The 26,706-nt window shown below is 36.3% G+C and overlaps 1 protein-coding gene across 4 annotated transcripts in view; it reads right to left on the bottom strand.

The window, feature by feature from the left end:
- Nucleotides 1-26,706, bottom strand: part of SLIT2 (slit guidance ligand 2) — a 257,759-nt gene that overhangs the window by 27,844 nt on the left and 203,209 nt on the right. For 3 of the 4 annotated variants that reach the window (XM_058804303.1, XM_058804305.1, XM_058804302.1), the window contains 12 exons: nucleotides 25,837-25,980; nucleotides 24,133-24,276; nucleotides 22,823-22,989; nucleotides 21,921-22,053; nucleotides 17,044-17,112; nucleotides 15,060-15,131; nucleotides 14,766-14,837; nucleotides 12,699-12,770; nucleotides 10,070-10,233; nucleotides 4,888-5,012; nucleotides 4,659-4,756; nucleotides 3,129-3,268 (listed from right to left, as the gene is read on the bottom strand). In XM_058804303.1, the coding sequence (XP_058660286.1) occupies nucleotides 3,129-3,268; nucleotides 4,659-4,756; nucleotides 4,888-5,012; nucleotides 10,070-10,233; nucleotides 12,699-12,770; nucleotides 14,766-14,837; nucleotides 15,060-15,131; nucleotides 17,044-17,112; nucleotides 21,921-22,053; nucleotides 22,823-22,989; nucleotides 24,133-24,276; nucleotides 25,837-25,980 (1,400 nt within the window). Of the gene's footprint in view, nucleotides 1-3,128; nucleotides 3,269-4,658; nucleotides 4,757-4,887; nucleotides 5,013-8,491; nucleotides 8,514-10,064; nucleotides 10,234-12,698; nucleotides 12,771-14,765; nucleotides 14,838-15,059; nucleotides 15,132-17,043; nucleotides 17,113-21,920; nucleotides 22,054-22,822; nucleotides 22,990-24,132; nucleotides 24,277-25,836; nucleotides 25,981-26,706 lie in introns of all 4 variants that reach the window. The other variant, XM_058804304.1, reaches the window with a different exon arrangement.

The following is a 26,706-nucleotide window of genomic DNA, read 5'->3' as shown; positions in this document are numbered from 1 at the left end:
GCTGTTAGGTTTTACACTGCAACATTCTTTACAGTTCATTTTGGATTCTAACAAATCCTCCACATAAAAATAAGGCTTTATAGAAGAACGATTTACATTTCATACCAGCACATTCAGCTGATTTCTTCCTTATACTGTGCTGCTGAAATGTAAAGCATATTTGCAGGTAATCATTCACCAAGGAAAATATTCTGGACTGGTGCGATTCCAGGTTGAGCACATGTATGCTGTGACATGTTGAACAAGGACAACTGAGGGCATTGTCAACCTAATTAAAAGAGGACAGGACAAGCCTACAGTAATATTTTCCTAGTATATACACTGTGCCACTTAGAGGCACAGGGACTTTCTGAACTAGAGAGCAATACCCCTGAATTTAAAAATCTTTATATATATTGAATATGAATATATAGCCTGTTTTCCTGATTGTAAAGCTACTTTTGACCAGCTAATACATGAATTCATTTAGTGAAAAATCCTTTCATAAAAAGCAAACATTAGAAATATGCATATCTGATTTTAACCTGTTAGAACAAATATCACAATCCAAATGCTTACAAAGTTCCCCATGAAAATTACTGTTACATACTCGACAGGGATTCTGTTATCTATCCTTCAGCTCAGGTTAAAGGCCTGAGAAAAATAAAAGTTCTACAAATTATTTGATACCTCATACACACTTGAGGCAACTGCACAGTTACTTTATACTAAGAACATTACCCTTTTGAGATCCTGATGTGCCTGGACTGGTTTCAGTCTAATTCTTAATACTGAAGGTTATTTGTTGTGTAAGACCATGGATGACAGATGTGAGGACTCCTTGGCTAGCTCAGTGTTTCACATTTTCACCTTGTAACTAATTTAAAAAAGCACTTAAGGTCTCACGCATTGTGTCCTATTCTTAGATGCTTTGTATGATAGACAGTATATTGTAGAATTCTGTACTTTCCTCTGTGTAATGGAAAACCTAAATTTTTGCAACGATTAGTACAAAATGAGTTGAGGTCTAGTGATGCATTTAAAAGAAAAGCATCTTTTTTTAAAAAGTCTGATGAGCTATTATAAATTCTCAACATTTTTTAACTGGAGGCTTAAACTTACTGATTAGAAATAGATTGTTTTGATTTCTTTTAGAGCTGGTGAGAAGGCTCTCACCTACTCTCATGTCTTACTGACTTCAGTAGATATTATGAGTAGGCATTGTATCTATAAAACTCATTTTATGGTTATGGTAAAATTATGCACAGATATGAAACAAATTTTAAAAATGCATTGTCTTGTATTATGACTAAAGAAGTACAACTGCAATACAAACATCTAAAATTTCATCAATGTTTATTCTCTCCTTTTTCCTCTATCCATAGAGGTGTATAGAGAAATGCATTAATTTTTATTTCAACTGTAAATTAAAAATTTACATTTCATTTACAATAGTCCAGAAATGCAACAGGAACACTTAATCAAAGTTTTAGGCTAGGACATATAGGCAATCCTTTGTATCCACTTTATGGATATTAAATAAAAGCAGTCCTTCCCACGGCGTCCTGTGAACCCAACTACCTGACTCTAACAGTTAAAGGCACCCAAAGTAAGGCTGAAAATGTAGAAATGAGCAACACAGGTAAAAACACCTGCAAAGCTGCAGAGGAGGAATGCACTTGCAAGTGAACTATTTCCTATGTAATAGGTATATGAAACCTCTTAGCGCGAAGCCACTGAAGAGCAATACTGGACTGATGTGACTTTGCTCTGCCCTCTTCCAGCCTACACAAGAGAAAACCTGACCCCATTCTTACAGGAGATCACAACTTCTCCCAAGGGAGCTGAACTTGACTCACCTGTACCTGAAATATTAACTGCAGCAGAACTGCTGTTTCTGCTTACTGAGGCTGTTACCTGTTGCTCCTTTCCAAGGCTTGAACTGTCAATTGCACTTAGGTATTAACGTATTGGTACTTGGCAAAACAGTATTTTCTCTTATGAGATTATGTCTGTCCTTCCACATATGGATCATCCACGTATTGTTAAACAGATTTTTGGCTTTTGTACTGCTTTAGATATTGTAGCTTATTCTGCATAGGGGCATTTCTACCAAAAATTTACCCAGAATAAGTACTGGATGAATACCTCTATTAGAGTATGAAGTTGTATTTCTTATACTTCTGTTTTACCATCTTCACTCATTGTGCATTCCCAATATTTAAACACTGACTTTAAATTTGAATACCTGAAAACGGGGAAGCAATCCAGCAGTCTGTAGAACGAGTGATGGAAACATTTTGGATGAGAAAGGAGTTAGCTGGGTTTTCAATAAATGAAATCAATTAATGCATTTACCTCTCCTTACAGCTTCCCAGAGCTCAACTTTGATCGATTAAAATAAAAATATGGGATGACAGAGTAGAATTAATTCCCAAACTCTGGTGGATGTTACATTTCTTTTTTATGCATTTCAAATCACATTGAATTTAAACTCTATGCTTTTCTAGTGGTCAACTATCTAATGGAAAATAGGTTTGTCTCATTAGAAGTCCTATAAAAATTATCAATGCAAACAATAGATCCTACTTCCTCCGTGCTGCTGTTCCAACTATCCTCCATTTCCACAGAGACCGTGACAGCAAGCAAGAGACCCTCTGTCACAAGGAAAGGTGTGCTTTGGTTTGCCTGCCAACTGATAGAAACAATAGACACTTGTCTTTTTATTTTGTGCAGGAAGCATCACACTCGGCATTAATATTTCTGGTGGAGTACAGGGGTGCCAAACACAGTTCCCCAATGGCACGGACAAATTCTTTATAGTAAAATGAGGATTAAGGAGAAAAGCAGAATATTTTTCAGATTTCTACAGTTACAGAGGTCCTCCACTGGGGTGTCTAGGCAAACAGTAAGTAAGGAGGGGCACATTTTGAATGACCTTTGAAATATAAAAGTGCTACAATTTCAAAACTAAAAAAGGAATTAATGAGTGGACATTAAATCTAATTTAGACTACAAATCATACAGGAGAAAAAAATGGAGGGACACCTGGTATTAAGTCAGTTGTAGAGCAGCTACCTGCAAAGTGGAAAATATTACTCTTCTGCTAGGAATTCTTGGATTACCCATGCTTTCTCTTATACTCCTACCTGTATATTCAGGTGGACAAAGGCAAGTATAATTATTAATTCCATCCACACAAGTAGAATTGTTTTCACAGTCATTGTCTTCACAGTCATCAACATTTACTTCACAGTTTTCACCTTCAAATCCATCTGCACAAGTACACCTGTAGTACAGAAAACCAAATAACCACATGGACATTTTAGGTGAGGAGTCCAGACAAGGAGTTCTGTAATTAATAGAATTACATTAAAATTACAATATTCCACAACAGAACATGGTTGATATAATATAAAAGCCCTTTTATCAAACAATTACCAAGTATTTTAAATGACAGAAAAATGCTTCTAAAGCCGTATCTCAGTCTTTAATTTAAGGACCCTGCTAAATTAAATAATGGAGTATTCTTTTTAAAAACCATTCTTCATTTACATTGTAAGATTAGATTTCTTATGGACAGTGATCCTTTTGGTTTTTTTAAGGGTAAATACATGGAAATATTGTGGAATCAGCGATTAGTATGTAATAGTAGTTTTCCACAATCATTCAGTTAAATGCACCAATATAAAACTCTGTTTAATGTACATGCATTCATATAAAAAGCCAAAGCCTGCATAAATTCTACAAAGCAGTAATTTATTTTTTTGCTTTTAATCATGTTTCTGCAAAACAAATAAATCAAAATAGATAGGTAATGTAAAAGTCACTCAAACATGACTACACATACATTTTTATGTAATTTGCACTACCTATAATTTCTGAAGCTTTCACTATGAGATTGCTTTGATTTTCAAAATACCTAGTGTTCAAACAAATAAATGAAAAAGATCAAATTCTGAGGCGTGACTATGTCAATTTAAATTCTTTAGGCATAGTATTAAGATGTATACACTTAATTTTTAATAGAAGACCATTTAATCCTTGGGCAGAATTTGGATTAAAAGTAAGACTAATGTCATAACGAATTGCAGGATAATGAATTGTATCTTTTTGAAGTGTCATTTCTAACAAGCTTGAGGTGTAGATTATTAAATGACTAATAATCTCATGTAAGAATGCTAAAGAACTTTATTTCATAATTCATGAAGTACATCTGGAGTAATTGTACTGTGTGATTAAATAACTCAAGATTAAAAATGCTCACAGCATGTTTATCTGCTGGCATAGTGAGTTTCAAATGAATCATTAATTTTCTGTTTCACTGGGATTTGCATTTTATCATTTACATGCTGTCTGTTGAAGTAATACACACAACAACAGATGAATTGTGAGATTTTTTCAGCAGGGATCTAGCTAGCTATTAATTAACATAATGGAGTCAATACTATGCTGTCTTGACCTGATATGCCTCAACAAATCACAGTCATTTGTTACTGTTTTTAACAGATTCAAAGCCCTAGAAGCTTTCCAAGGATGGCAACATGTTCTGAAAACATCCAAAGTGCTAAAATCTGCCTTTATGGTGCTCTTACCAGCAAACCTAAAGATTAACACCATTAGTTTACCATAAAAATCTCAGTAGTTTTCCATCCTGCTATTACAATTAAAAAACCTACCAGAAACCATCCTTTTCTCCTTCTTTCAAATGACAAGTTCCACCATGTTGGCACGGGTTGCTAATGCAAGCATGAATGGGAATATCACAGTCTTGACCCTACACAGGGAACAATTACAGCGTAAGAAGAAAATACACGCACCAGTGGAAGGGAGACAAAGAACACTTAAAGGTTTTTAAGGATGAGCTTACATTTCAGTGAGCTTTTTTCCTCCTCATGCCGTACCTACCTTGAAACCATATGGGCATGTACATCTGTAGAAGTCAACTGGATCATTATTGCAGGTTCCATCATTTTTACATGGATTTGATAAACAGGGATTACACTTTGCAAGAATATTAACATCCACAGGCCCTTAAAAATATAAATTGGATAGTCAGAAACAAGTAACTATTAATTTACATTGGACAGGGTCTACCTGACATGTTGCTTTAAATTTTAAAATGTATATTTTAGACTTTATGGTGTTTTTATGTTAATGAAATGCTGAACTGTCCTTCATTCTTTTGATGTGACCAGGTAAATATAGGATTGGATTTTTGGTTTAGGTACCAGTTCTTAGTTTTTGTTAAGCAGCTGACACCAAAGTGATTCCCATATTCCTATCCTCTGAAAGCTGTAGAGTTCTGATGCATGATAATTACCTTTCCTTTGTATTAACAAAAGGAAGAACACAATTTCAACTTTCATTTTGTTCCAGTGAGAAAGTGGGCTATCACAATTTTCAATCTGTCCCATGATGGTGTTACTGAGAACACTGCTTTAAATGCATTTCTGCTTTAACATGTTTTCTATCTGCAGGACCACATAGATGGCAAAATGAAAAGGTAAAATTACTGTAAATTCCTTGAACATCTGCAAACTGTAACGTAAATTGCATTGTCTCACCATAAATAGCTCTATACTGTGTCTTTCTTCCTTATGGGTCAGCCACAGTTCTGTGCATTACTGTGTTAGCTGAGCCCACAAAACATGTAGGCTGTGCCTCAAACCTATGTGCAAGTGAAGAGTGCAAACCATGCTTGCAGTCTAGCTTCTTCTATTAATGATTATAATGAAAGAAATCAGAAATGGAAATAGACAAAGCCCTAAGTTTCAGAACCCAGACTTGAGCTTTGATGTACACAAATATTATCTCTGTTATACAAATATTTTGTAGGCTTTCTTTCTCTGTAGTTTCCTGGTTTTACAACCATTTCATGGTGAATTTTCAAGTCAGGAGCCATCTTTTCCAGGATTTTTTTTTTTGTTTCTTTCTTTTTTTTTTTTTTTTTTTTGTCAAACAACTGAAGAAATCAGTGCTTACTTGTTAGAAGTGAGAAAACACCTGTGTATGAATAATGACTAATTTTCATAATTTTTGTGAAGTTTGATTACTGTAAGAGAAAATGGGTGACTCTGTCAAATGCCAATTAAGAGAATGAAGATACATTCTCTATCCCCAGCTCTATAGCCTGATGACAATACTGCCTTCAGTTTGATTCAGATTTCTCCTACTAAAAAAAGCTCCTGTTATCCACAGATGAACTGAACCTTTGAAGGAACAGTGATTTCTTCTAAATGGGAAAAAAAATCCGAAACTCCTGAGGCCTACTACAGCAAATGCACGATTGCTCTGTAACAGGTTTTACACAAAATGAGCCAAACTGCAGAGTTTTCAAAGCTAAAAGGGCTTTGCTTAGATAGAGGGATTTATTCTATTTTTAAACTTAGATTGCTTAACTTTCTTAATTTTCTTTGCAAATTAATCTCACTTTAATTGTAAAGGAGCTGGCCTGGAAGGAAGCCATATGATTGTAAGGATCCAGTAGGGAGTGTTAGACAAAGAGTGGGTGACCTTTTAAATTTTTTTTTTTTTTCAATCTGTAGTTTCTGGTATCCTTCTGTGTCACAGCTTGCAAGCAGAACACAGTAATATGTGATGAGGTGCTTACTGCCAAAACCATAATCTGTAAGGACCATTGGTTTTTTTTCTCTTCATTACATTATTTTGAAAGAGAAATCTATACCTGGTCAAAGTATCTGTTAGATCAGAGCACAGAAGAGGTGGAAAAGTTGAAAAAAACATCATAGAATCAACATCTAGAAAGTCCTGACTGTACTCTGGACTATTGCTGATTATTGAGTATATTAAGAGGTTCTGTTAAAAAGATTAAGTGAAAGAGGCACAAAAATTTGTAATACTGTGCTGTACCTTGGGAGTCAATCCTTCCTTCTATTTATTCTGAATATTATATCCTCTTTTCAACTTTTCATACAATAAAATGCTAATTAATTGGCACAAATTAAAAAACATTCAGTAACTAAGCTTTCGTTCCCAAATGGATTAGCACTCTAAATTTCACTTCCAAAACAGAGACAGAAAATGAGAACCTAAGTCTCAACAAGAGAGTAAGCAACATTATCGGATTTTGTACTTTATTTCTTTCAAATGAATGTATATGTAGTATGCAATATAAAGTAATAGTCTGATTTATCATTCTTCAGTTTTAAGATAAAAAAAAATGTAAAGGTATTTTGGAACCTATTTTCATTTTCACTATACTTTTCCTTTATTCTTCCTGCTTGCATCTGTTAAAAAGACTTGTATGTGAAAAAGAATGTGGTTTATAACCTTTTGGCTAGTTTAAGTTTTCAAATTGTAGACATCTATGTTCTAGAGTAAGCCCTGAGAAAAAAAATTCTTTTGTAAACCAGGAAAAACTAACAGTATTTTATTGACATAGATATATACACGTAGCTAAGATGTTTTAAGAAAAACCATGACACAAACACTCTCAAACCAGCTTCTAAAGAAACTTGTTGCAAGAAAAACTAAGCTCTGACATTTTTTGACTCCTCTCTTGCATATGGCCTCTAAAGCAGTACTTACACTGCTAATGAAATCACCAATTTTAGTACAATGCAATGGAAGTAATAATTTCAGTTAGATAACTCAGATTTTAAACCCAGACTTTTGAAATAAAAAAACTGCTCACACAATATACCAAATGATGTATCATCAATAATCATCTGTAAATTCATCACAGGGGAAACGAACAGTACGCATGCGTGTCTTAGGAAAGAATTCTGCTTGAGGTACACAAAAGGAAGGTCAGAAGGTTCTTAAGCAGATCACCCATTCCAGATCTACCTTACCTGGTATCAGAAAACCACAAGGCCCTGGAATCTCTAGAAGCAGGGCAAGGATGATAAAGAGGTAAAATATTGAGAAGCTGTTAGAGGCCACATTAAAAAAAGGAAAGAAAAACCCCACCCACAAATGTAGGAAAATAACTGGAAGGAGAAAATATTAATGGATGATTCCTGCAGTTAAAGAATTCATAAAATTAAAATAAGGCAAAGTGATTTTTTGAGCTTTATGACTGAGATGAGACTTCAATGTGAAATGCCATTTTCACTGGGAACTATTCACTATATAGGTAAAATTCAAGCACCCAATTCATTATCAATTGAATACACAGATAGTGATAAGAGGGAATTACATATTACTCTTTTCCTGTAAATACATATACAGCAGCAGACCATCAACAGATATTCTGAAAACAGCCCTTTTCTTCATAGGCAAAAATTTTGGTTCTAATAGGAACACAGCATCTTCCTAATTTCTATTATTCAGCAGTTCACTTTTAAGCAAAAGACAAAATTACTTATCTTTGAGCAACAGACTCAAAATTCCTTATAGGGCCATCATGACATTGAAAAGCTGTTGATTTGCAATCTGTAATTATGAGCATCTTCATAGGACAGCAACAGGAAAATTATTTTCTTTTAAAGATATTCATAACACCAGATCTCCATTCTTGGAAGTGAAACAAATACACAGCTCTTACCCGGCACAATCATATAAAGAACCTTTTTGGATGGGAAAGAGGGAATAATATAATTTCTGGATTGTCTGACAGAAATGTAACAATGATTGTAGAGTGATGGGATACAGTTTGTAAAACTGACAAAGCCAGAAAATAACTAAACAGGTTCCTCATATCCATGCAAATATCCATGCAAATATTCCTTCACTTGTCCCTATGCCAGTGTGCAATAAAAGCATTTCTGCACTATGGTTCAGTGGACACTGGTAAAGAATGATCAGGTGGGCCAGCAAATGTCCTATCTAAAATGAGGCTAAGAGATTTTTCAACAGATGAGTGTCATATGCAATGAACACTGCCATGACCTCAGAGATGTACTGCTTCAAGAGGGATTCAGAGGTAAAAAAAAAATCACTGGCATCACAAGTAAGAAGATGGCTTCCAGTGGTATTTATATGAAAAAATAAGAAAAGGTTTTTTGACAGGAAGTCTAAAGAGAAAAGACTGAATAGATTAAATATGCAGTAAAGAATAACTTTGGATAAGACAAACTCTGACAAAGTCCCACTGCTTTGCTTTTTTAAGAACAAAATGACAAAGGGATAAAGTTCATCTTTGAAGATACATTAAAAGATGAATAAGTCAAAACAGCTTCAAGTAGACACTGAGAATAAGTTACTTCTACAAGACTAAAGATGCTATTCATCTGATGCCTCAGAAATCACAATGAGCTTAGCAATGGCTTAGAAATATAAGAACACTTTTTTTTTTTAATTGGAGTTTCAATGGTTTTAAAACAGGACCACAAAAAATGAAGTCACAGTAGAAGATTTCTCTGTTTTCAAAATATTTAAGGGATAAATCAGAGGAATACAGCAAGATTTAACAGTTAACAAACCAAGTCCTCGCTTGATGTAAGCAAAAGGGTACTTTTTAGAAAAGTAATAGCACAGTTCAGAAAATGAACTTACAAATTAACAGACAATAATATAAGTTGTGATATAAATGCCAGCAACACTGGTACCAACATGGAATTAAATGCCCTGGGACACCTGCCCATTTAACAACATTTTAGATCAAGACCTCTATAGTGATTATCACATTCCTTTATCTACTTTTATCTTGGTTTGTTTTTGGTATGGCTTGGTTTGTGCTTTCGTCTGAACTATCAGAGACATATTATATATTTCATAGCAAACTGCAAAGATTACTGATGTATTTACAGTTTTTATGGTGAACAGCTTGCAGGAAAAATACTGAGGGAAGTACAGATGTTTAAACTCTATTCATAACTGAGGCAGAACAAAGTACCTGTGTGCATCCAATGTACTAGGCACATCATGAGGAATACTGTACTGCAATTCCAAATACTTTTTTCTCTATTTATTTTAAAAGAGACAGGAATTAAAATCTTTAAAATAAATACATTTCCTGAATGGAACCAATGGCTATATCCTTAAGTATGAGTAAAAGTGAAAAGGCTGAGTTAGGATGCTATAATAAATGTATTTTGAGTACAAAGGACTTGTAATTCGCAGCTCAACTATTTGTAAAAATTAAAAATTGACACTTTGAAGAGAAAAAAAACAACAACAGTACCTTGGCAAGTAAATTTCTTAGAGGGAGTTGTGAGAAGAAGTTTATCTGCCATTTCTCCAGGACCAGCACAACGTGCAATACCAGGTTCTTTGTATTCTGATTTGACCCAGTCAGATAGCCACTGCATATTACAATCACAATAGAGAGGATTTGCACCAATAGCCCTATGGAAAAAAGACAAATAAAGAAGAGAATCAAGTTTTAAATGGCTGCTTTTTAAAAAAGAAGCCAGAAAATGGGTTGGCAAAAACCATTCAGAACACAAACCTGCTCTCCCACAACAAAAATACTGTTACAGCACTACTGTTTGGATTTGGGTTCTAGATGAAGAAGTGATAGTTTTAGTAGAACATAGTCCAGAAATGCAGATATTCTTAAAAGAACTGTAAGTGAGCTTTGGTGAGCTAATACCAACTAGATCTGTTTCACTGTTGGTTTGTGACAGTGAAGATCAGCTGAATGAGCAGAGTGAAACTGATCCTGGCCAATTTAACAAGATAACAAGAATAAAGTATGTCTTCTGAAGCAGTCAAGAAAAATCCACAGAATTTCACCCTGATACTCCTCCTTTTCCGTTTATGGCTCTGAGGCTGGTACAAACCATCTGTTTCTAAGCTTCCAAATTGGATTTAATTATTTTCTCTTTGCAGCTGTCTCACTGAACTCACAAATATGTGCAGAATTCTCTAAGAGTTTTCTGCTGCATAAGTAAATAAAACCACATTATCCTAGCTTTGTGGTAGTTACATAAGAATTGCTTCATTATGAAAGTAAATCCATTCCTTTAAGTAAGGATCCTTGTGACTTTTTTTTAATTAAAAAAAAAAAAAATTAGCCAGAGATCTTCAGAATTAATTTCTGTAACAGATTTTTAAGTGTTTATTTTCTCTGCTATAAACTGGAAATACTCTTAAAACTCTGAAAACAATGAGACATTGTGTAGTTAATTTGGAGGATTGAAGCCTTGTGTTATTCTGTAAAGATGTACTCATGTTCCTTTCAAGAAATAAAGTAATCATGGAACTTTTAACAGATAATCTCAACATGTGCAAACACTATCAGATGGCTGTATTAGAACATCCTCTTCTCCAGATGTTTCAAGGCTTTCCACATCTTTGAATCAGTGGGTCTTCTAGAGATACAAGAAAGTTTTTGGCAAGCAAAGGCAGTAGGAACCACCAGAGATGAAACCCTCTTTTCTGCCTCACTGAGCAGAAAGCCCTCTCATTTTAACTTTTTAATACATTCAAGCTGTACTCAAGAAAATATACATATTTGTCAGGCTTAAGTCAGAGCAATTAAAAAAGGAAACTTGGTAACAAGGGAGCTTCCCATGCAAGCAAAAATACCTAGAATTTGTCCATTCTGTATTTGCAAAAGTGGATGTCAGCCTGAACTAACACAATTGTTCTGCTAAAATCAAAACATTAACAAGGATAACTAGTATCCATTAAGAAAACAATACCAGGAACAATCAAATCTATCCAAATTTTACTGATATTTCATGCAGATAAATTGGTTTACTAGTAGCATTTGAATGTGTTATCAATGACTGAAACCTTAATCAGAATTAAATTTCTGAGAGCTAAATGTAAATGGACAATATTAAATGAGAAACAAATAATTTTTTGACAAATGCTGCTGTTCAAAAACTTAAGCCCCCAGATATATCTAAAGGCACTAGTCAACATACTCCTCAAAGTCCTAATTTTCCAAAAACAGCACGACATTTGCAGAAGGGAGCTTGTTCTAATTTAGGGTCCCAATGAAAATTAAAAACCGGAAAACTATTGTCTCAAATTATGTTCTGAAATCAGATGTGACGTGTTTAGTGTCACCAAGACCCTGACAGAGAATCATAGAATAATTTTCATCCATTTCTCACCTCCTGCACAAAGCAGGGCTACCTTGGTAATCAGGGCTGCACAAAGCAGGGCTACCTTGGTAATCAGGGCTGCTCAGATCTTTCCATCTGAGCTCTGAAAATCTCCAGGGATGGAGATTCTCCTGCTGAATCATCCTCACAGTGAAGAATTTTTCATTATGTTCAATCAAATTTCCCTTGTTGCAGGTTTTGATGCTTTACTCTGATTCTTCACTGTGCACCTCTGAGTCTCCATCTCAGGATTGCTGTAATCCTTAGAGGCTTGAAGAGTTTTAGGTCTCTCCTTGGCATCCCTTTCTTCAGGCTGGATAAGCCCAGTTCCTGTAGCTTCTCCTTACAGCTCAGTTGATCAAGCCACCTCCCAGCCCTGCTTTCCCCTCCGCTGGATTTGCTGTAGCTCATAAACATCTGCTTTGTACTGGAGGAACTGGACACACAGCCCAGATGTGGCCCCAGGAGGGCCAAGCAGAAAGCAGTGGTCAGTGTCCTCAATCCCCTGGCTGCTCACTTTCAAATTCAGCTCAGTGTCTTTATCCTTCATTGCCATAAGGACACAGGGCAGACAAGTTCAACTTGCAGCCCAAGCAGCAGGCCCAGAGTTTCTCTGCTGAGCTGCTCTCTGGCCAGGGGCCATCCTCTACACGAGCTTCTTCCAGAGAACTTTGCATTATATCTTTGTTTGGCTCTATGAACTTGGCTAAGCATAACAAAAAAAACACCACAGTACACAAGCTGAATACTCACAGGTGTGATAATGCTGAAAGATCATTAAAGGCTCCTTCAGGAACAACAGAAATATCATTGCCATGTAAAGACCTTAAAGAGAGAAGAAACACAATAATATCAATGCATAAAAAAATCATCAGGTTAACTTCTCAAATTTCCTCTTTTTCAACAGTTTTCATCTTTTCACTTTTTTTTTTTTCATTGATTTTTTTTCATCCTGGATTTTCATAAGAAATAGAAATACTGTAATTATTTTAAAATTGAAAAATAAAAGTTGATAAAAGTAGGCACAGTTATGCAAAGTAACAGTTTGATTTAGAGATAGCAGGTAGCAAAAGAATTTCTGATTTTTTCAGCATCTCCCTGAAATTTGCATTAATTATGTTCATGATCTTTTTAATCTTTCATGGATTCACAGAACAGACAGACATTGACCGTTAATAAAAGTATTAATTTTTTTGTCCAAATTTGATATAGAGGTTTAAAATTAAAGACTTCATTAAGCATCACTACTGGGATCTCTTTTGTAGAAAACCTGCTGGTTTCACCAACCACATGAAGTTTAAAAAGGGCAGGCGCTGCATTCTGCAGCTGGCATGGGGCAATCCTGGATGTAGGTTCAAACTGAGGAATGAGATGCTGGAAAGCAGTGCCAGGAAAGACACAGGGCATCCTGGTCAGTGGGAAGTTGAACATGAGCCAGCAGTGCCCTGGCAGCCAGGAGGGCCAGCCCTGTCCTGGGGGGCACCAGGCACAGCATGGCCAGCTGGGCAAGGGAAGGGATTGTCCTGCTCTGCTCTGGGCTGGGACAGCCTCACCTCCAGTGCTGGGGCAGTTTGGGGTGCCACAGTATAAGAAAGATGGGAAGCTAATACAGACTGTCCAAAGAAGACTAATGGTGCTGTGAAGGGCCTTCAGAGGAAGCTCTATGAACAGGGACTGAGGTTCACTTGGTAGTTCAGCCTGGAGGAGATTGAGGGGAGACCTCATTGCAATCTGTAAATTCTTCTTGAGGGAAAAAGAAGGGGCAAGCACTGATCTCTTCTGTCTGGTGACCAGTGACAGCACCCAAGGGAACAAAGCTGAGTTAGGGGAGGTTTAGATTGGGTATTAGGAGAAGATTCTTCACCCAACCACCAGAAGGTGGTTGGGCACTGGAACAGGCTCCCCAGGGGTCACAGCACCAAGTCTGATGGAGCTCAAGAAGCATTTGGGCAATGCTCTCAGGCACATGGTGTGACTCTTGGGGATGATGCTGTGCAGGGCCAGGAGTTGGACCAATGATCCTTGTAGGTCCCTTTCAACTCAGCTCATTCTGTGGTTCTATGGAAAGTATCTCTTATTTTCTATAAATTAATTCATTTACATGAATATCTAACACATACAGAATTACAGTTCTTGAAATTATCCACATTGTTATTGAATCACCGAAGTTATGAAAGTACACTTAAATAATGCCATACTTTAGCTATTTAGTCCAACTAAGTATTTAAATGTTTATAAATGACCCACATGGAGGCAAAAATTACATGTTTTGCTGTGGGCTTTTGAAAAGGAATTTTTGCAAGCTTTCTTCTTAATGACAAACTAAAACTGTAAATGAGACTGCTCTTTATATTCCTGTGTCCATTTTTGTGCCCCTATGTTTTTCCTAGTGGTAAAATGGAAAGTTTTCTTGCAATCAAAAAGTAAAGTTATTGATTTTCAATACTTAATAATGACATCATGGCTTTGGAAATACTCCTACATTAAATAAAACAAGTCAAAGAAATTTACTGTTGCAATAAATATCTTTAAAATTCAACTGCAACCCCCTCTAATATATACTGAAGAAATTTATGCATATGGCATTTTTGCTAGACTTTAATGCTTTTAACAAGGAAGAACATAACACAAAAAAGAAATACAGCTGCCATTAAAAATGAGAAAAATAAAAAGTGCATGTCTTAGATTTTTAAGGCTACATAATTATCACTTCTGAAATATTTGATAGGTTTTATAATCTGCTAACTTCTTATGGTTCTGTTCTCTTCTGTATACAAATTAAAATTGTGGAAAATAGCAACGATTAAAAAAAATACTTACAACAACCTGAGTGATTTCAACCCATCAAAAGTCCGTGCAGGAATACATCTTAGGCGGTTGTAACTAAGAATTCTGAAAATATACAAAATGCTGTCAGCAAGTGAATCAGTTATTCAGTAAACTATGCAGAGCATGACCAAAAGCAGCTTTTGCACACATAGCTAGTTAGGAAACAAGTTATTTTACAGCCTCCAAACCAAGCAAGTTTTAATGTCAACTAAACACCCTTTCTTTCCAAGACAAGAACCCCACTGTAATGCTTCCAAAGAGTCACTGTTACATGTTTAAACTTACAAGGTGAGCAGCTGAGTCATGTTGCTGAAGCTCTGATTAGAAAGAGTGCTGATTCTGTTGTTACTTAAATCTCTAAAAAATAAATTCAGAAATTCAGACCTTAAAATGACTGCCCCAGTCCCAAAACACTGTAAGTTAAACAGACACATTTTCATTAGTAGAAGTAGTATTATCATTGATATAACTATTTAAAGCAGCACCTGCTTTTATTTTCACATGCCATATACAAGCCCAGCAAGTGTTTAGCTTGACAAATAAAAAGCATTTCCATTTCAACACAGATGAAAAAGCAGTGCAATGCATTCTAATACAATAGCAATGCTCATCATGCTACCAAGTTAAAAATGCAATACTTCATAAACTCAAGCACAAAAATGAAAGTAATGTCTTAAAGTGGAAGTCATTCTAGTCATGTCCCTCATGACACCTAAGTAAATATAATTTAATACTCTACTTAACACTTACATGATGAAGACATCAAAGCCCAGAGCTATTATTATAAAGAACTTAGATTTACAGTAAAAGCCTTAATGTCTTTGTTCAAAATTCTAATGAATAAAAACTAATGAATAAAAATTATGATGGAAGCCATAGTGGTATGCTGGTAGCTTCAAAGATGCTGATTAAATGTGAATACTGTCAGTTCTTTATTCTCGTATTGTGCTTTACTTCTCATTTTGTGTTGACTATTTCAGTATTGTTTCATGTATTTTGTGGTGAAACACTGCCCTTGTTTTTAGAGGGAACCTTGATATATTAACTTCAGAGCACTGTTGAATAGGTATGCAATATACATATTTCCCCACTTGAAATTTTCATGAAAGTATCAAATATGACTGACTCTTAATAAGCATACTAGGCAACTATAACAGACAAATGCTTTCAAAAGAGAAAGAAAAAGATAAAAATAAACAACTTTGTTAATCTGGAACTCAGGAGACTTGTATGTAATTATTTTTTTGACCACAGGATTATGTACAGTGGTTTCTTTTTCCAAACACAACTGAGGAACATTCTCAACTACATAACAGCAGTATGAATAAACGTACAGAAAACTTTAAAATAATGTGCCCTGCAGGTCTCATAAATGGAGACTTTTAATACTCATTTGCATTCTATTTATCATTCATGAATTCATAAATTCCCAAAACTTTTCACAAAGATTTCCTACAAGTTCTACACCGGATAGACTTGAAAATATTGCAAGGGGTTTTTTTCACAATATTATTTAAAAAATACAAGAAGTTTTGAAACTATGGGTTTTCAAAAATTTGTGACACTGACATCTTTTGTCTAACATGAGGTAAATAAAGGAAATAAAGTTCTTGTTTTTGAATTGTGTTAAACCCAGTGAAAAATGAAATTTGAGAGATTTGGTTTCTCCCCTCACTTTTCATTCTGATTATAATGAAACCAGAAACTGCTTTGGGGATGTAACACAGTTCAGCCTCAGCTGGTGTAAATTTTTATAGTCCTAACAAAGACCATGGAATTACAGCTGGAAGTAAGGCATTTGCATCTATAGTCTTCCTGTTTTTCCTCACTGTACACTTAAAAGGTACAGAAATCCTATTCAAATCATCCATGAGGTAGAGGTAATAAAATTTAGAGCAACTAGAGTTTTGCCTAAAATCACATAGTAAGTCAGCAATTGAGTTGGCAGCAAGGCATTTGGAGAAACAATTACCATGACTTTAATTGATCTTATGTCTCCTTTGAGGTCAACTATAATTTTTGCTTTATTATTTTGTGATGTAATCACTGGAATAAAATACCCATGCTCATAAAAGGTGACTGAGTATATTATATGCTGGATGTCATAAGTAGAATACAATATTCTCAGTTATAAAAATTGGTTGGGTATTTTCTGAAGGATATGATACGTTTTACAGGCTTTTTCTTCCAAGTAAATGTAGGTAAAATTGAGTAAGGCATTTTGTTTTGCTTTTACTTCCAGTAGAGAACGCTGCTTTAAACTACTTACATGAGTGTCAAATGCTTGTAGTTGGAAAGCTCTTTTGGAACTAGGGTAAACTGATTTCCATCCAAATAACTAAATCAGAAAAATAAAACAAAGAAAATTATATATTTCATTAAAATAGGAGCATCTTCATCCACTAATGTCAGAATCCAACAGTAAAGTTAATAGCAAATGAATGCATACTTTTCCATTTTATAAGAAAACTTGCTTACAAATTTTGGTTTTTAGAGATACAACTGAGAATTTGTAGCCTAAGATCCAAATGCTACTGCATGAAGTAACACAATAAAAATATCTCTTGCATTATAGTTTCTATTATTTCAAAATGACTGCAAAATGAGGTCTTTATCATCTCCATTTCCCACACACCTACAGAGAAACGGTAAATCTAACTTCTGCAAATCACATTAAGTGTGGATTTTTAGCTATCATATAAAGAAACAGACTCCAGCATTGCACAGGTAGTCCTTTACACTGCAAACAGCAAGGTCTGGTTTCATCTCCAACAGCAAATTCATTTGTCATGCCTGTGATTCAGGTCACCTTTCTTGATTTATCCCCGTAAATTTCATGATACATCAGTACACCATGCTACAGTCCTACTCCTGTGAAGCACGTTAGTGACTGCAGACAGCAATCAATTACCTTTCACTAGAAAAGTCAGTTTTTTTCCCTCTCTCAGTAGGTTCACAGCTCCTGTATTATTATATTGCTCACTCTTCTTCCATGCTCATAACTCTCAATAAGAGACCTTCTCATCCTTACAGTTAACGAGTTCAGAGCTCTCAAACTGTGCCGGCACCGGCGGCACAGGCAGAGGAAGGGAACGAGCCTTGCCTAAAGAGCTTCCAGTGTGCAGCCAGACAGGACAAAGTACAAGTGGAGGGGCTCCTCATGTAACCAGGGAAAGTAGTTCAGCAAGTGCTGAATTTACCCGATGGTTTGAAATGAAGCAGATAGTGGCAAGAAGATTAAAGGTCTTTGGTTTCTCAGCTAGGGAAAATGACTTTGCTGATGGTGGTATTACTTATGTTTCCTGGAACCCAAGTGGAAACTACACCCTCATTATCTCTATACAAAGAAGATATTTTTGCCATCCAAGTACTTGCAACATGCCTGAGCTAAGAGCAGTCTTTGATAGAGACATTTTTAGTTTTATTTTGAGCTTAATATCTTTACGTATGCTGTAGCATCTTTGGAAACTTCAGTCTTGACTAAATGGATGAGCTGAAACACAGTTAAACATCACAAAAAATTATCTTCATCTAATCAAAAGGCTGTCTTTCTTTCTTTTTCTTTTTGTTTGGACTATGACTTTCTAGGGCTGCTTGCCAAATCCAAAATGTGTCTTGACAAACCTTATACTTAAGACTATGGTAATGATAGTGAATAGTGCATGGGCTTATGTAATTAATTATTTTAAAAAAACCTCAACTTTTAAAATTTTTGAAGAAGTAAGTATTCTGAGGACATTCTTTTATCAACAGATACATTCGGTGATATTACTAAGCTTCATTAGAACTGAAGCACTACAAGTATCCACTTGCCTGATAAAAATTCCTTCTTGTTCAAATGAAGCAACTATTATGATATTTTATGAAACACATGAAGAGTACGTCTTAGAAGAGCCATGCATGCTAATGAGCAAGAAGAATCAATCAGGATTGATTCCTGTTAACAGGAACCACCTCCATTATTCTTTTGAAAAATATGCTGAATTGCATGCTTAGACACTAAAGCACACAAAAGTGGAAACAAATGAATTTTCAGTCACAGGGGTCCATTTGCAATTCCAAAAGTATCTCTCTCTAGCTGCTTTGCTTAACATTGCATTGATGACCTTATATTGCCAAATTATATTTATACCAGACTGTATTCAAGAAAGTCATCTTCTCTTTGACGGAAAAAAAAATAAACCACCAAATTCAAAACGTAATGAAGTTGTGGTTTTATATACCTATATACCTGTGCGCTAATTTGAAGTCTTAAAAATTTCAATTTATCAATGGCTAAAGACTTTTAGATGCTGTTAAACACCAGACTAATAGTGGGCATCTCAGAATCTTCTATATAATACCAAACCATATAATACCAAACCATAAAACAGTAGAGTTTTTTAGTTACTTACACAACATAATTATGATGTTTTCTGGAAAAGCACTACATTAACCAGCCATTATGAAACATTATTAAATACCTGCCATATGTAACACAAACCAACATTTTTCTTCCTGCAAATAATTTCTATTTCTTTCAGTATTGTGACCTATTTGATCAAGAACCAAAACAAACGAATATCTAAATTTTTAGGTTCATATTTTCCCTTTCATAATGCATAAAAGCTTGCTTGTATGGTGTTATGAGCAGCTCATTCAGGTTATATCTTCAAACAATACCTAAGGTAGCAAGCTTTTTTTTATGTCTGTTACTGTCCACCTGCATATTCAAATAGATTCATAAAATGCAATCTTAACAATTTTTCTCATAGAAAAAAATGTTTCAATAGGTTGATAAAATAGCCCAAATTTTATAAAACTGCCTATGTGAAAAAGAAGACATTCTATTAAAACCAGTATTTTTGCAATATCACGAAACTATCATAATCTCTGCATCATAGAATATCCTGAGCTGGAAGAATCACAGAATCATTGCATGGGACCTCTGGAGATCATCCAGCCCAAACCTCCTGACGAGGCAGGGTTACCTCGAGCAGGTCACACAGGAACACATCCAGGTGGATTTTGAATGCCTGCAGAGAAGATCCACAACCTCCCTGGCTTTTTCCAGTGCTCTGACACCCTCAATATAAAAAAGTTCTTCTTCCTGTTGAGGTGCAGCTTCCTGTGGCTTAATTTATAGCCATTAATCCTTGTCCTGTTGCTGGGCACCATCCTGTTGGCACCAGCCTTTGAGGTATTTGTATCTATTGATGGGATCCCATCTCAGGGCTCTCCGCACTAACCAGGCCCAGCTCTCACAGTCCCTCCTTGCCTGAGGAGAGACTCTCAGCCCCTCATCACCTTTTTTGCCTCTCTAGTAACTTCTGGTCTTGAACTGTGGAGACCAGAATTGAACGCAATGCTCCGGAAGTGGCCTCACAAGGGTTGAACAGTGAAGGAAAATCACTTCCTTTGACCTTTGCTGGTTACACTTTTCCCTAATACACCTCAGGATGGAGTCCAGCTACTGGCTCTGCTCAGGAGAGCCCCCAGAGTAACACCATGTGCCTGAGAGCATTGTCCAAACACTTCTTGGACTCAGGTAGGCTTGGTGCTGTGACCACTGCTCCAGGGAGCCTGCTCCAGTGCCTGATCACCCTCTGAAGAAGCACCTTTTTTTGGCATAATTTTACTTCATACTGATGTGAAAGTGACTGGTTTGTAGTTACCAGAGTCAACCCTCTTGCCCTTCTCAAAAACTGGGACATTGGCCAGCTTCCAGTTGACTGGGACCTCTCTAGATTACCAAGAACAGACAGAAATCGTTTAGAGAGGCCTTGTAATGGCATCAGCCATGTCTTTGAGTATTTTTGGATTAATTTCATCAGGCCCCATAGACTTAGAGAAAGCCAGAAGAAGCAGCAAATCCTGTGCAAGTTTGGGGTTGGCTGGGTGTTAATCATTCTCACAGTCATGGTCCTTCAGCTCAGGGCATTGAGACCCTCAGAGCTGATCACTGGTATTGAAGACTTAAGTGAAGAGAGCATTAAACATCTCTGCTTTGTCTGTGTCCCTGCTTGTGAGGTGACCATATTCACGGAAAAATGGACCAGTGTTATTTCTGGGCTGCCTTTTGCTATTAAGACATTTTAAAAAGCTCTTTCTATTGTCCCCAGCAGTACTGGCCAGCTTCAGCTCTAATTGGGCCAATTTTCTTCCTACAGTAACAAGCAGCTCCTCTATATTCCCCCCAGGTCACCCACTGGAAGTACATATTTTATTCTTCCCTTAGCTCCAGAAGATCCTGATTAGCTGAGCTGGCCTTCTGCCTCACCTGCTTGGCTTCTGACATTTTCAAGTTGCTTGCTCTTAAGCTCTTAACAGGTGGTACTTAAAAACTGACCAGCACTGATGCACCTCAGTACCTTCCATGGACACCTTACTAGCTCCCTGAGCAGCCTGAAGTCTCCTCTCATATTCAGAGTTGAAGTTTTGCTGGCACTTTTCCTCCTGCTGGCAGAGATTTTAAACTTGACTTTATGACCACTGTGGCCAAGACAAACACCAGAAGCCACTTCACTCTCAAGACTCTTATCAGACATGCAACAAATCCAGGAGAGCAGCTTTCCTACTTCACTACCTTAGTACCATAAAGCCATTGTCTAGGTGTTTTTAACTCCTCAACACAGATGAAGGCCATTGATTTAGAGGATTAAGGTGCTTGATTTAGAGGTAAAAAGTATTGATTAAGAGGTATAAAAAACACGTTCATTATGAGAACACATTCATGTTATTGTTTTCTTTTTCCTTTTTCATGTAATTGAAATTCATTCCTTTCTAAGCAATGACCAGAGATTAATCAGATTCACTGTTGCCCTTAATTTAACCCCTTGTAACATGATATCCACACAGTTATACAATGGTTCAGCGCTGAGGATATAAAAACTGAGAGTGATTACAATTTTATACACATATATTTTTAAAGCTTTTCAGTAACAGGTAGTTCTTAAGAGTGGTTTGGGACTTACAAAGCATTGCTAATTCAAACTTGACCTCTAGTTTCTCAATATAATGTGAAAGTCTTTATAAACCATTGGATTAACAAATTTCAACTCATCTACTAAATTCAATTCTCCATTTTCTTTTCCCCTCATTCTTGACACTGACAATAAAAATCTGACATTAATTTTCATAAAAGTGAGAAAAAAGCATGCCACTTACAGTTCAGTCACATCTTTTGGGATGCCTTTAGGCAAAGCTTTCAGCCCTTTGTTGCTGCAGCGAACTACTGTGTCCAGACAAGTACATTCTGCAGGGCAGCGGGCCAGGGGAGAACAGCTATTGTCATCATTTCCTGGTTAATAAAAACAAACAGATGCTAAGACTCCTAATAAATGTCTCCTCAGTATTAGCAGCAATAGCCCACCTGGATTTTCTTCAAGACATCCTGATATATCAGCATTACAATATCTCAAGGTAAGGAAGAAAAATGACATCATCTATGTAAATCATCATTCCAAGAATTTACATTTCAGGTGATGCTTTACTTAGTACAATGCTGTTTTACTAGGTAAGAATGCTATTATATGAAAAAAAATCATTAAAGAAAGAATAAATCCTGAAATGAAAGACAATAAGCTTAAAAAAGTATTAAAACCAGTCTTTTAAAAAAATATACAGCCGTGAAAATTGATAAACCAGTAATGCAGTAAATGGAAGTATGTATGAGAGATGCAAGATAGCAGCATGTCTTTCAATTAAGACTTAATGAAGCCACAAGCTATAACATGTCATGTTATTTGATCAAGTCACCTGAAAGTGTGTTTCATTCAAGCCTCAGTGTTTGAAAATATTCTCATCTGTACAACAACATTTGATCAATTTTATTTTATACTATTTCTAAATTATTAATTACAGTACTGAAGATAGGCAAGAAAAACTTTTGAGGGCATATATACAACAGCCCATGCTTGCTGATCATCCAAAATTGAGTCAATTTTTAAACTGACATAGAAACTGAGCGTGAAGGGCTTTAAAGTGCAATACTTTGGGATCTATGGGATTCATGCAGCTATCTATATGAAAGCTGAAATTATAAAAGGTTCAAAAATTAATTTCCTTACCATCATCACATGTAAAATCCTGAATTGCCACGTCCTGGATGGGAATCTCCTTGAGGAAGTAGGGTTTCTGGCAGCGAGGGTTCCCTGTCACAATGCGTTTCTTCCTCAGCCAGTCTCCAAGCCACGCCAGGTGGCAGTTGCAGTTGAAGGGATTGGCCAAGAGGTTTCTGAGAACCACAGGAAAGCTTATCTCAGATGACACCATCCTTTCATCCAAAGGATTATACTTCTATTTTCAAATAAACTTACTTTAAACACTGTTCTTCAAACAATAATGTGTGTAAACCATAGGTGAAAGGTGTAATTTAGGCTCTGTGTGGTGAAGCTTGATACAACTTGTTTAGAAATAATTTAAAACTGTCCAAGACCTGACTTGATGTCAAGCCACTCTGTACCAATAATGCAGTAATTCCATATAGAGTTGGAGGCTGATTACTTTACATTATTAGCTTTAACCTGACAACAGGCATTCCATTAATTTATCATCTCAAGATTTCCATCTTTGATTTGCTCCAGAGAATAAATTTCCTTCCCGAAGTGACAGCTAAGCTGATTACATGCCAGTTACAAAAATGAATTTACTTCTAAAAGCCTCAGTACTTTTGGCATCTCCTTACTTCAGCACAAACATATTGACAACTCCATTATTTATAAAGATGTCATCCTTAATACGCAAAATTAGTAACTGGGTGCAAAGTGTCACTTCTCTTGTAAAAGGGGGATTAAGTATTTTCCTGAATGATGCTACCTACAACCAGCACTTCTTCATGAAACTGAGTGGCACCTTTGCTTACTCTTTTAAATTCCCTTAAATCATATCACATTTAAATTAAAAAAAGGATGCTTCTTTTTATAGAAAAAGAGTCTGAAGCTTCCTTATAAAAAACATATAAATTAAGATTCTCAGCAGACCAAGGAAATTGAAGCTAGTAATTGAGTGGCACAGGGCAGAAGGACTGACAACATGGTAATCTAACCAGCTGTGATTGTGTGCTGCCTACCCAAAATGTGGATTTCTACCCGGGTTTAGATAAGTGGGCTTCCATGAGAGGTGTGAGCAGGATGTTTTTCCTGCATTCTTAGACACTTCTAGAAACCAGTCTAACACTGTATCAGAGAGTATGAAAACATTCTCTTCATGTGCCCAAGATGGTCCAGAAAACAGAATTTCTCAAAACTGCCTCTAAGAAATGCTTTTATCCCTGAACTTTACTAAGTGCTGTGAAATCACCCATCAAAGTTATGAGGGAAATGCCCCCCAGAGGTCAGAGATGCAAATGTGGTTACGGTAAAAGGCGAGTGCGACTCACAGCGTGGAGAGCGAATGCAGTGTGTCGAAGGAGCCGGGGGCCACCGTGGTGATCTGGTTGTCATACAGCGAGAGCAGGCGCACAGAGCTCAGCCCTGTGAAGCTGTCGTTTCCCACACAGCTCACCCTGTTGCTCCTCAGCATCCTGAGAAAGAAGGATCAGCATTTTCCAGCTTAGCCTGGGCAGGGACCAGGGCAGAAGTGGCTGCTGGAGTGAGGGCCAAGAGCTGTGACCACAAAGGGGCTGCTGCCAGTGAGGGGCCCACAGTGCAGTGCCCCCCGAGCTGCCTGTCACCTCACTGAAGAGACTGAGTGCAGTGTGTGTGGAGCAGGCTGGAAGACAAAGGTGGGTGGGTGGGTAGCTTTCACAGAGGCAAGGGGTGTTTCACAGAATGGGTAAGGTTGGAAAGGACCACTGGAGATCATCTAGTGCAACCCTGCTCAAGCAGGGTTCCCTAGAGCTTTTCCCTAGGGAGTTACTCAGGACTGCGTCCAGATGGCCGCTGGGTACCTCCAGATGAGACGCCACAACCTCTTTGGGTAATCTGCTCCAGTTTCCCCTAAGTGTTCCGGTTTTTTTTCTTTTTATTTCAATACCAGCAGCAGTAACTATGAATTTTTAATTGACAAGAAATGAAACTGATTGAAATTCCCCAAATAAAAAAAAAAGCAGCCCTGTCTTCATGTTTCAAAGGACAGCGACTCCAGAACTGCTATTTATATAGAGTAGAGGCTTGTACCAGTTTACCTCCTCTTGAGGTCCCTTTCACTTCATTTTTCTTAGGACAGATTCTAGAAACCACTTCTACTGCATTCAAAAGCATTTCATTCAAGTGAAATCAGCATTCCTCCTCATTTTGACTCTAAGACAGTACATGTTTCAGAATCCTAAGCTATTCTAAAATCTCTCAAATTTCTCTAAAACTTAAGAGCTTTGAAGTCTGTTATTCTCCTCTCTGTCCACCAAAAGATGGTAATTTCCCCCCTTGCTCTTGTCTAGGACTAGCTGCTTTAAACAATTTTAGCAGCTTTAACTGCAAGGTTAGAAATTGTAGACGTGATTTATTTAAAATACCTAATGTCTGTGGACAGCTGAAACCCCAAAGACTATTTAATCTTGGCTCTGGTCTGCAGATCAGAAGGACAGACTCTCTGAAGAAGGCCAAGATGCTGCAGATTGTATAAACATATTTTTTGAGTGGAAAGAACTAAACTGCTTCATGGAAAGAATGAAATGAGTTCAAGCTATAGTGCTTTTTATCTTGCCTTCACTGTTGAAATGACAAAAAGATTACTTAGGAGAGAATCATTTCCCACATTTCAATACACACCATAACAATTTCTTCCTCCAGCAAAATTCCCAGTAATGGTTGAGTTGAAATGAATCAGACTCCATTACGTAAAATGTGTAATTCCCATGCAAAATTCTGTTACTCTGATGATTATTTCCATTTCCATTTCTGAAGCTGGATGTTTACCCATTCTCAACTGCTTCATTGCTTTAGAGGACCCAGTATACCCATAATTAATAACTAATAAATTAGTATAATGTATCGCTTGTAGTAAAATAGGAATAAAAACCAAAATATGCTTGAATTATCCATAACTAATTCTCCAACATAATTTTTTTAGGACAGATACAATATTATTCTCAAAAATACCTGTGAGAAAAGTAGAATAAAATCACACAAATAAATATACTTACAGTGTTTTGAGACTTTCTAGTCCTTTGAACATTTTGTGTTGAACACTTTCCAAGCGATTGCTTGTGAGCAATAGTTCATTCACACCAGAGGCTCCATCAAATGCTCCTTCTTCTATATCTGTAATCTTGTTATTGCTCAGGTTTCTATTACACACAAACAGACAAGAACTGAGTGGATTTTCTTTTATAAGTGTCCTAAATTAACTGCTAAATGCTGCAGTCTGAATAAATTCCAAGACTTAGAATCTTAGTTTTCCACTAAGCTTGGAAAAGATTTCCAAAATCATCAAATGTAATCTTGATGCAATAGCCAAGTTGTTGTGTAAAAGAACAAAATATAAATACATCATTCAACTCCAAACCAGTAACAAAAAAAAATCAATGCCCTTCTAATTAAGGAAGCAAAGACTTTTAAAGTAATCTTTGGAAGATGGTTTTTAAATAGTGGCAATTACCCAAACTATGCTGCTGCCACATAAGAACATATTTTCCTAATTTTGAATCTTATCAGTATCTATATTTTTTCAGCTCTCCAGCCTTTGAAGCATTTTTAGATGAATTAATAACAAAATTATACTGTATGAGTACAGCACAGCTAACCTCTGATTTATTGTATCTTGACAGAAAAATATAAGAAAACAGTATAAACAGCAACATATGTAAAGGAAATGTGTGAATATAAACAGTACATGAAATGTTAATAATTTATGACATTAGCTAGAGAGGAGGGTTTATAAAGCAAGATAATTGCATGTATCTGCAATTTGCCTGCAAAATGGATCAAAATGTGGGGAAAATGACCTAAAATATTGCCAAAATACTTAGTGTTTACAATTTTAGTTGAAATATGGAAATTACATCCCAAATGTG

Source organism: Ammospiza caudacuta, chromosome 4 (assembly GCF_027887145.1).
Source record: "Ammospiza caudacuta isolate bAmmCau1 chromosome 4, bAmmCau1.pri, whole genome shotgun sequence".
NCBI lineage: Eukaryota > Metazoa > Chordata > Aves > Passeriformes > Passerellidae > Ammospiza > Ammospiza caudacuta.
The sequence above is the reverse complement of the archived record's forward strand: the minus strand, read 5'-3'. Positions and strand labels throughout refer to the sequence as shown.